Genomic DNA, 11814 nt, shown 5'->3' with positions numbered 1-11814 from the left:
TTATTTAATATTTTCGTTTAGTTTATATTTTGTGTGTTTATTTCGTTGGGATTATATTTCGGGGTTTATATAAAGGAAAATGTTATGCTTTTACAGTATATATCAACTTATAATGACAAATAGTAAAGCATTTTCTTAAATAAAGTTTTAATTGATTCATTTTTCAATAATTGCAACTAACAATAAATTTTACGATTGAACATGCAACGCATACATTTACAAAAGTTTGCCCAAACTAAATAATTACGCTCGCTTGTGGAAGTATTCTCATTGGACCCTTTAAACTGATCGCGTTCTAAACAATTTCGCGTTGGAAACAGTTCTGAATATATAAATTCAATGTATCTATAATCTAAAAGTAAATATTCGCGTGTGGATTTTTTCACTCAATGCGTATAAAGGGAACATTTCCACGCCGCGTAAAATTTCCACTTTTCACTTTTACTGTAGTCCTGATCTGAAGTCGGACCCACGATTACCAACACACTGGTGTAATACTCTACACGCCAAACAGACGGTGTGTAAAAGTGTTGGTAAAGATTTGTTTTTAAATTATAACCTAAAACGACTAAACGTGAACCCGAGACGGTAATTCTTGGAAACTGCAACAAGGAACTTAAATTTTACATCATAATTCGCATTTGTTTTGGTCTTTCATATTGTCGGAAACCATTTTGTCAATGGACGGTAGTTCATTATTTGGAGCTGTATTTCCTTTTTCCGTATCTTTTTTTATAAGGTCCTGCATATGCTTTCCTTTTGTTTCCAGAACTAGCAAGATGCACAATGCGGAAGTGATCATTACACCTCCAAATAGGAAGTACATCAGTCCTGGTGTGTACGTGTTCTGAAATTATATATCAAATAAACAAATTTATGCAACGACATCCAGTATAGCATCAATGTGTAGCAACAAACAGTTAAACATTGTTTTTATTGATATGCATTTGCTTCGAAATTACAGCGTTTCTTGTGGAAAGAGCATCGTTCACATCTGCAGTATATGATAAAATATGGTGTTTTTGGGCAGTTTCCAGGCAGAAAAGAAAGCCTCTGCATGTCACAAACAAAAATTCCTTTCTACGAATGAATACTGGCATGGCAATGCTTAAGCATGTCAAGTATTTATCTGTTTTTTGCATGCAGAGGCTTTTGAAAAATTGAAGAATGTTTAGTTAATTTCCTTCGAAATGGCAAATTTTCAACCAAATAGCGCACAACAGACGTTATTCGCTCATTTTATTATGAAAATGCGGGTTTATGTATCTCTTTATAATGCCCTTTCTCCTAAGCCAGTTGTCGAATGCACTTGAAATTTCATATTTACGTATTTCATTTATTCCAGATTACGAATATAAAACTAATTCTAAATCACCGATGAGGCCGATCATGACCCTTAACGCCCCTAGTCCTTTAGCATTGTCTGATAATGTTCTTTAATACACACATATGTCCCTAGACAACGGTATGGCTTTCTTATTATGTGTTAAAGGTTTTTTTCTAACGCCTTTTTATATCTACTCATATGCAGGTCCATTCAATAATCCTTCTGATTTAGTTTATTTTTACTGTCCTTGCAATGAAACTGCTTTCGTTTTCTGATAATCAAACAGACTTTCATTACAAACAATATTCCTTGATGAAAAAGGTTGTTTAAAAACTTTTTAATGGAATATATTCCTGGATTGTATATATTATTTATGTAATGAAAAAACAATTCTGAATAATAGGTAATGTCTAATCTTTTTATGGAAAATGTGAAAATGGGAACAGTGATTAGGAAAGAAATTTATCTTACCAGATAAACAATCTTTGGTGCAATCATTGCTCCCACACGTGAAATAGAATTATGAAGTCCAAATCCGATGTTCCTAAAACAAAAGAAAACTGTAGCCTATCAAAATCAATATTAAGAAGATATGCAGTGCCTTCCCGTTCATTCATGTGGTATCTTATTACATGTTTCGTAAACATGAAAATGTCAGAAACTCAGGGGTTGATTCGGCACTTATTCCTCAGCTGTATTTGTATAAAGCAGCATGTATTAAGTTTTTAAATCATAACACAATTTATTATCAAATTACAAAAAGCATATGAAGTAAAATGTTTAAATATTAGATAAACTTTATCTTCATCACATCATTTTCGTTTCTATCAATTACCGGATATTGTTTGAAAAAAATGTATTGTACGGAGAAAACTTAAAATAGGCTTTAAGTCGTGATTTTCAATAAAATTTGTTGAAATTGAAAAACATTAAAACAACATTAAAATAACTGTAGTGGGGAGTTTTATAAGTGGTTTCTTAACACATGTCTCTTAATACATGTGATCTCTGTAGTAGGTTTTTCTGTAAATATCAAAAGAACGGACATGCAAGCGAAGCATAAATAATATTGAATAGAAGAAAAAAAAGTTTTTGTTTATCACATTGAATGGTTCCATTTCATAGTTACAGGTTTTGACAGTGGTAAAGAGATCCTTATCTTGCCTATAAATGGCCGTGAAGAATAAAAATTGTGATGGAACTACTAACCTTACAACAGTGGGGTAGGTTTCTGTAGTCAGTAACATAAGGGAGGCCCAACCTGATGCAACACATAGCTTAGCCGCCAACGCAAATCCATTGATCAGTTGGTCTTTTATATCCAGGTCTGCAAACAAAAACAGCGGTTATATGATTAGATAGATGACACAAGGCAATGAGGTTCTGTCGAACTCAGAGGAAATATCATATGAATTTTAAACGAAAGAGATATCCTTTTCATATCATTGCCAAGAATGTTTTCGATTTTTTTTATCTGATCTCCAGGTCTGTGACGTCAACACTTTCCAATGTGACATCATCTCACTGACTTGACGCAATGTCTACTATGTCACTTGTTTTCAATGTGACATCACAATGACCAGACTTCGTGTTAAATGTTGTTATAAATAATGTGTAGTTACCACTAATCTCTGCAGCTGCCACAACCAAACCGGACAGTCCTCCTAGTAGTAATAACCCCGATGTCGTTCTTTTGCGACCAAACCTGTGTAAATAAATAGACTCATCTAACGACAATCCCAGGCAACTCCCTTTTACGACCGAACTTGCGAACGTAATTAACTCGTCTAAAGATAATAAATTACTTATCTTAATGATCCCTGTCCACTGCACTCCATTTTTCGTATACAAAGTAACATCTTCCTAAGTTCGTTATTAGATACAACTGCACATGTAGCTCAGTCGGGCCAAGACAGTTCAGTTGATCAGCTAGCTCAGTCATTAGAACGACAAGATACAAATCTATATTCCAGTGTTCGAACCATGGTCTATCCCCGCTGAATATTTTTCATCTTTATTTAAAAGCCCCGAAGAGTATAATTTTCCTTTCAGAAAAGGTTTATCAACGCTTTTATCATACCAAATAAACAGTTTCCAATGAGTAGTTACAGATCCTGACAGTGGTACAGGGATTCTTAAGTCAACTCGGGAGAAATTTTTTGAAGATCAAATAAGCCAATATAATAAAGCTCATTTAAAGATTATCCAAGGAAAGCTTTTTTTTATTGACCAGACTAGGGTAGGAGGCACGAAACTTACCTAAAAATATCCAAATGTATTCTTTTGACGATTAACATACTTTCCTAATAACTCGTCTTGAGACAAATACAAGGTAATCTGAATCCACTCTACACCAAAATAGTAGATACCATACCATGCATAGCTGGTATCATTAATTAAGGTCCATTGCAATAATTATTTTGAACTTTTCAAGCATGTAATAATTTACGTCCATATCTAAAAATTAATTTTCATTTTGAAAATGCAAGATTTGTTAGTGTAGAACTACCTTCCTACGCAGAAAGACATTGTCCCCAAAATTATGGAATTTCTCACTCCTGTGGACAAGCTTGTAACGCAGGTCGCAGTTTAAATTGACAGAATGAACATGATTATCATGGGTTTATAGGTAGGTATGAACATACGAAACCAATCATGTAGACATTGTATCTATTGAATGTAGAAGATATATTACTTGTTTGTTAAAAAGTAATTTGACATCTGAGCCGGAACTTCTACTGCACTGAGCAGGAACATATTCAGGTATAAATTGCCGGACAGACTTTGTACTCCAAACGATATGGCGTAGTAACCATACCCACACGAGAACCTAGGTAAAGGAAATTGCCGAAATTAATTCAGATGTTTATTTCCAATATAAATGCCCATAAATATAATTACTAATTTCATACCTTTTTCATAAGAAATCAATAAAAGTCAATAAATAATTTATTTTTTCTCTAAAAGCGTATTTTTTGTTATGTATCATTTATGTATTATTTTTTCAACAAGACATGTTCTTTAACTATTTGATTACAGAGACATTTTTATGATGAGTGACAAAATAAATCAATTAAAAATATATAACTGATGCACATTGTCATACGCACCATCCAACGCCCAATAGAAGTGAATGTTTTAATAAGGTGCGGTCCATCACCAAATCTTTTATCGTGTATTTCTTTTCATCAGCATTCATGTCTTCCTCTGCCAGAAAGCGCAGCCGCTTTAGATCAGGAACAGGGCGGCCATTAAAACGCGCCATTCGCCGAATACAGTCCTCGGCCTCGTCTATACGGTTATGGGATACGAGATATCGGAAACTCTCTGGAATTACCCTACAACAATACAAACATTATTGTTTAGAATATAACACATGGAAATGTTTGATTTTCCATGTCAGTATAAGCGAGAATCAAGAAATAGCATCAGATAGAAAATGAATTAATATTTTCTTCAACTGTCAATAAATATGAATTGTGTGTTTTTATACTCAACGTAATCAATAATCAAAATTTTTTAAGAAAATTTAAAACAACGACCATACATTTCCAGGAAAACAAACTGCATAAAGTCAACAAATATCACTTATGCACATTGTAAGGATATACGATACTAAATGATTTATTACACTCCTTTTATTTATATTTTACATGGTATATGAATCCATTACCTTGTCTTAATTTCTTTTCATACCCCCCCCCCCCCGAAAAAACCCACCCAACACCCCCGCATAATTTTCTATAGCACTGATTATTTTTTACAAAAAGGGATAAACGTTCAGTAAATATAGAAATAACTCCACACATAACCCCTATATGATAATATTCATATATGCCGTCATTAAAATAATAATATCAATTCGTCCCAATGGTGAAAAACTGTTTTAACGTAAATTTTCTTTTAACATTACAAACCTCAATACATTGATAGTACGCCAAACCCTGATTTGCTCTGATTACAGGTAGTGAGAAATTTAAAGCCACAGTATTGGGCAAATTGTCAATGAGAAATGTTATAATACAAACCACCAGGTAAGCAGCCATGGTGCTGTAAGAATAGCTGTAGCGAAATGGAGGTACTTCCAGTCATGAAGCCACATTGAAACAAATCCAAATACGCATGCGCAGAGAGCCCACGACGGGATTGCTACAACCATCGGACGAAACTTGGCGGGAGTAAATTCAATCAGGAAATTGTAAAACACTGTCAAATAGCAGCCTATACCGAATCCAAGAAAGAAACGGAGGATGGCGAACATTTCCCAGGAAACAGAAAACCCCTCACAAACGTTTAAAATTATCATTATCACTAGAGATAAAAAGAAGGTTGGTTTTCGGCCAATGATATCAGCCATATGACCAGCGGTCACCCCACTGATCAGCAGTCCGGCCATCTGTATCGTGATGATGGTCGAGGTAATTGAGTCTTTGTCGCATACCAATGTCCACTGCAGGGAATAAAAAAGAATAACGGGATACTTATTAAAACTAAAGAAAATAATTTTCATATATCAGTATCTAAAGTACTATTTCGCTTGTGTGATTAAGGAATAAATAGTCAATATTCATTTCATAAACCAAAGCGTATGTAATGCTATCCTTTAAACTTCACTGGGAAATATGAACAAACTGGTATTGGTACTACTGCATTCGTACAAAAACATCTATGTATGTCTTCTAAATATAAGCGTACAATGTTAACAACGATGATGTGAAGGAAAGTGACTGTTAAAGAAGATCTATCAATAGAGAATGATTCAATCTTAATAACGATGTTTAGATATTTCCTGGAATGATTCTGCTATGACAGCAGTTACCCAGCTGTGGAGCTTTACTATTACATGTATATCTGAATGTTGATTTCGGGAGGAGAGTAGTGAAGGTAAAACAAAACGATAGTCTCTGTGTATTATGTGAAGATTAAAGCAGAACTATTTTTCTCCTTATTTAATATTCCATATATACAATGAGCAACATAACGTTACAAATAGTATAGATATTTCATTATAAGCTTATATCATTAAGTATTTAACACTTATAACTGTACGTACATTATCTTTGCCTTTTTTTCAACTAGATATACTAAATTAAATATTTATAGAATGAGAGAAAAGGGACTTAGTATACGTATACATAATTTACATAGTATGTGGCAGAAGGAGAGCCCTCTTGAATGAGGACACTTAATTGTAAGGAAGCTGGCCCCTGGGCTCCCCAACCCCGCTAACCTTCTAACATATTTGATGGTGGAATACAACTTATATCTATTACTTCAGAAGTAAGCAATGTCTGCGTACATGACATATTTCAAGCCACAACTAAAACAATATATGTCTACCTATATTACAGGTACACCTCTTCAAGTAAATTACATTATTTTACGTAGTTTTCATACTGTTTGTTGTATAATGCTTAATAATTCGCATGAAAACGTATACTCACCTCATTCACCACAGTATTCATGTTGTCTTCGAAACGAAATTCCATACATTTGTCTGCAGTAGCATTTGCTGGCGGTTGACATTGCTGAAAAGAACTGTTCAAGAAGTCTGCGTCGTTCAACGAAGTCCTGAATACACTTGATATATTCGCAAAAGTCCTGTTTGAGGTCTCATACATGCAATACCAATCGGGAACTGCTCCAGCAAATGTCATCATCAACATGCTCCACGTTGGGCTCAACTTGCTTATCATAACGACGGAAAAAAGCATGAATTGGAATTTTGAAAATCCACCGCATTCGTCGATGAGACCTTCCAGATAAGCACTTGTTGATGACATTGTTTCCTACGAGAAAGAAATAATAAGAGATTAATCGAGTTAAGTCAAAGTTCCAAAGACGCATGTTGTTATGTTATGCATGTGTTACGGTCGCCATCATGTTCTTGCAGATTACATTGGAATATGCTATTTTTGTGTGAAACTACATGAGGTCTCGAGATGACCTTTTACATGGCGGGTGTTGTCGACGAAGCAGAAGACGGCTTACCCTTCCGGAACACATGATCTTATTATCATTGTACATTTTCAAGGGTCTCCATGTAAAAATTTCCCTTGATTATATTTTGACAAAGTTTGGTCGATTTTGAACTGATTTGTGGTTTTGTTTTAAGTTTTACAATATCATTTAAAAAAAAAAATATTAGTATATGTTAAATGTGTCTACTATAAATGCATTTAAATGACTATATATCATATATATCAATATGCAGAAATCGACATACTACCTTCTGAGTACTACCATATGATACAGAGCACCTATGTACAAATAAAGAAAGTGGGCAATACTCAAAATGCCCAACTCTTCTAGTTTCATAAGTGAAATTCTATGTTACGTAACACTAGCAAATTCTATGTTAAGTAACACTAACACTGACCTCTGAACGGTCACGCCTATATCTGAAATTGACCTAGGTAAATGTATGTCCAAGCAAACAAGCATGTGGAATTCCATCACTAAAGTGATCACAAGAAGGAGGACGGTGATATTCTATTTTTACTTACAATGACCTTGACCTTTGACCGATCATGCTCGTATTTGAACTAAACGTATAATGTACCTGTAAAGTTTCATAACCGCTAGTGTGCCGACACTAGCGTTGCAAAGAGGGGTTTATGATAAAAACACTAAAATAAATTTCGTTATATATATTGTTTCATGAACTTACAAGATAAAATCGTTACAAACGTGTAAGCAAATGGTATTTCCACAATTATAATTTCTCACAATATTCGTGAATTTGAAGTCCAGCGTGAAAAAAAAGTATTTAAAAAAAATATTAAGCACTTTTAAAAGCATTAAAGTGGGCGGAACAGACCAAACGCTTCGAATGATAGTGATAAGTGCACATAGTAAATAGTTACAATGTACGTCAATGTTAAGTAACAGAGCACGATATCACTTCTAAACATCTAAACAAAAAGTAATATATCTAAAGGCAACAGGAATAAGCACATTTTTTTCCCCAGGCACAAGCATTATATATAATGTATCTCAAATAGCACCTTTTTGATTAGTCGACTCATGACGGCAACTAAGCAAGTGCACATTGTCAAAATGATTACATAAAATAACTGCCATAAACGTATAAAATCTGTTTTTGTCTTTTAAAAGTGATTATAAGGAATGACCAATAACCGTCTTTGCTGACGTAAAGTAATAAGAAAAACTTAGATTACATTTCCGGCATTAACAGCTACCGGATTAAAGCTCAACAAAATGATCGCAGTAGTTATTTTTTCACATAACCATTCCTTATATAAACCTGTACGTACTGTTCTATGTGGCCTCCACTGACATAAATTAGTGATAAAATCCTAAAAGCAGTCTTTTTATGTATACTTATATTATAATGGGAAAAGAATATTTAATACATCAATGAAATTCATCATTTGTTTTGATTGAAAATATTGGTTTAAACCTATCAAATTGTCGTATTTATACCATATAACATTAACAAATAATTTAAATGTGAAAGTATTTATAATTTGTACTTACGCAGATGTTCCAAAGTAACAGCTTCTTTTCACTTGTTTATGAAAATTGCAGCTGCGCCTGTTGATCTTTGACGTTTACGCACATGTACCACCCAAATACCTCTATATAATCTGTGTACGATCTGGACGTAAGCTGGCAGTATTAGAGATGATGGCATCTGACCGATAGATATCTGATTTGTATACCCATGCACGACCTTTTAACCAAATCATGAGACGGGTTACAAAACTATTTGTTTTACTAACAGTATGTGTTCCTGATTAAATTTGCACAGCATGTTTATTATATTTGTGAACCACATCGGTTGAATACCGAATAAAATACCTCCTTACTAAGGACATTTCCTATGGTTAAGTAACTATGATTTTAAATAGTAATGACTAGATACTTAAGGGCATACCCTCCATTTACATGTATACAAAATTAAACTAATTTGGCCAAAGATGCTCTAGAACAAGTTTGGTTAAAATCCCTTCGTCAGTACAAAAGGAGAAGGATCTTTAATGTTTTTCACTATTTCCCCTAATGGTCCCACCCATCTGCAACAAAGAAGGGGGCCTACACACCTTAGTTGATACAAAATTGATTCGTTTGTCAATTAGCATGCTTCAGACTGCATATGGTTAAAATCTCTTCACTTATATAGTACGAGAAAAATGTTCCTCTATTTCCCCTATTTTGTCCCGCCCCTCTGCCCCCAGTGGGCCACATACTCCGTTTATACGAATTTGAGGCCCCTTTGTCCAAAGATGCTTTAGAACAAATTTGTTCAAAATCCTTTTATTGGTCGAGAAGATTTTTGAAGATTTACCTATTTTCCCCCTATTTGACCCCGACCCCAGGGGGGATCCTACCCTCCGTTTATACAAAACTAAGAACTCTTTAGTCAATGATGCTCCAGACCAAATTTGGTCAAAATCCTCTTAGTCGTTAAAGACAAGTAGCATTTTAAAGGAAAATGTTGGCGGACGACGGACGCTGCGCCATGGCATATGCTTACTTTGGGCCAGGTGAGCTAAAAATAACACCATGTCAAGACCTCAATCTTACAATAAAATATATAAAACACACGTTATATAAATTACAATAAAGTTTTATTGACGTTACATCGATAACAAAATCCCATTAAACAATAGATAAAAAGCAGTATCACAGATTTCTAAGAAAATCGATTAAACAATAAATAAACACAACTTCAAAAGGGCAAATCACTACAAGGTAAAATAACAATGGAATGCGTATGGATGGGTAAAACAATCACAAAAATACCCAGTGGTTCAAAGCTTGATTAAATTAAAACCAATTTAACGCAAAAATAGATTTGTTCTAGAATATATTATGGAATCATGTACTTCTGCAGGCGAAACAAAAGAGAATTTCAATGTTTAGGTATTCAAAAATGATAGTCAAAGACAAAAACGATATGCATATTAACGATTTTTCAGAAAATTGTCAAAATTGCATTTAGAAAAAATTGTGTTTACGACTTAAGGCTAAATAGACTCTGAACGGCCATGCTCGAACAAACAGTAAACATGCAGTTGACAAATAGTTGCTACTTAGACACTCGTAAAGACTATAGAATACACACAACGAAGCTGAACACGACTAAAATGACAACAACAAACAAAATTAGAGTGATTCATCACAGAGACTGATGCTCTCGATGGTTTTTTCGTTGTATGAGTTTTAAATTAATTCTAGACATATACTACACAGTGAAACATCAGACTGTCCTGTCCACGTAACCAAGATATTTAAGTCATTCACTCTGAAATTCCATAATGAACTATTTCAACCTTTGAATTGGAAGAGTTCAAATGTGTCTTCAGGGGTGAATGAGTTATCAAAGTGTTGTTAGGCTCAATTCAAGTCTATTACAAAACTGTTCGATTTTTTTTCTTCAATAACACTTAACAGGAGGAACCCACACATACATTCTTCAATGTTCTATATTTTTATCTCCGGTTTATACTCTTTGAAAAGAGTATTGTTTTCTCATTTTCTCATCCAGAAACAGTTGTATTGACGTCTTGAAACCAACATCACTTAGAACAAATCAGCCAATGTAAGTACATGTACATTAAAAAAACCCACATTTGTTTACTTGTCCACACCAAACCAAAACACCAGACCATCATATAACAGGTGTTAACAGCTTTAGAATAAAAGAAATCTTCTACTCCTAAAGAAAATTATAAAACAAAAAGTACTAATACTAATATAGGCTAACTATTCACCACAACAGGTAATTTACATAGAAAGGCCAGACACATGATGGCAGGACAATTTTTACGAGTTCCTCAAAGATACAAAGACGTTTGTAGTCTAAGTGTTAGGTGGTCTGTACGATGTGAATGCCCTTAGATAAATAAACACTTGTGCGTGTTGCTACGTGTGTCTCATTAGGTAAATTTATTCTAAAAGTAAACAAAAATACGTAATTTATCAGGGGACAGTGAACTTTATATCAGAGAGGGTCAGAGAGACATTCTGTAAATTGTGTTGACCATACATGTAACATTCCTCTCACACCAATGTTGTGGTGGCCTCTAGAATATGTTTGCTGTAGTGTGGAGGGTTAATCCACGTTAGAGATTTTACAATCGGACAGAAACATTCAGAAATTCCGTTCCAGCCATGGTGACGACCCTCTACTCACCCACCCGTCTCATGAAGTGAGAACGGCGTCCAGTCATAGTATAGTGACTGCAGACAATAACCGTGACGTTCTTAAGGCTGTATATACACTTTATACTTATAAATAATGTTAGCGTTGCTGCAATATACACTTTATGCTTATAAATAATGCTAGCGTTGCTGTATATACACTTTATACTTATAAATAATGCTAGCGTTGCTGTATATACATTTTATACTTATAAATAATGCTAGCGTTGCTGTATATACACTTTATACTTATAAATAATGTTAGCGTTGCTGTATATACATTTTATACTTATAAATAATGTTAGCATTGCTGTATA

The 11814-nt window shown here is 34.1% G+C and overlaps 1 protein-coding gene across 1 annotated transcript; it reads right to left on the bottom strand.

The window, feature by feature from the left end:
* Positions 1–195: 195 nt before the first annotated feature.
* On the bottom strand, positions 196–8893 carry LOC110465267 (organic cation transporter protein-like). The gene is made up of 9 exons (XM_021520970.1): positions 8828–8893; positions 6772–7116; positions 5356–5777; positions 4438–4665; positions 4023–4157; positions 2950–3032; positions 2537–2654; positions 1799–1871; positions 196–847 (listed from the first exon to the last, which is right to left on the bottom strand). The coding sequence occupies exons 2-9, from the start codon at positions 7108–7110 to the stop codon at positions 629–631; spliced, it is 1617 nt and encodes a 538-aa protein (XP_021376645.1). The 5' UTR covers positions 7111–7116; positions 8828–8893; the 3' UTR covers positions 196–628.
* Positions 8894–11814: the final 2921 nt, after the last annotated feature.

The sequence above is a fragment of the Mizuhopecten yessoensis genome, unplaced genomic scaffold, assembly GCF_002113885.1.
Source record: "Mizuhopecten yessoensis strain PY_sf001 unplaced genomic scaffold, ASM211388v2 scaffold11067, whole genome shotgun sequence".
In the NCBI taxonomy this organism is placed as follows: Eukaryota; Metazoa; Mollusca; class Bivalvia; order Pectinida; family Pectinidae; genus Mizuhopecten; species Mizuhopecten yessoensis.
This window is presented reverse-complemented; position numbering and strand designations above follow the sequence as displayed.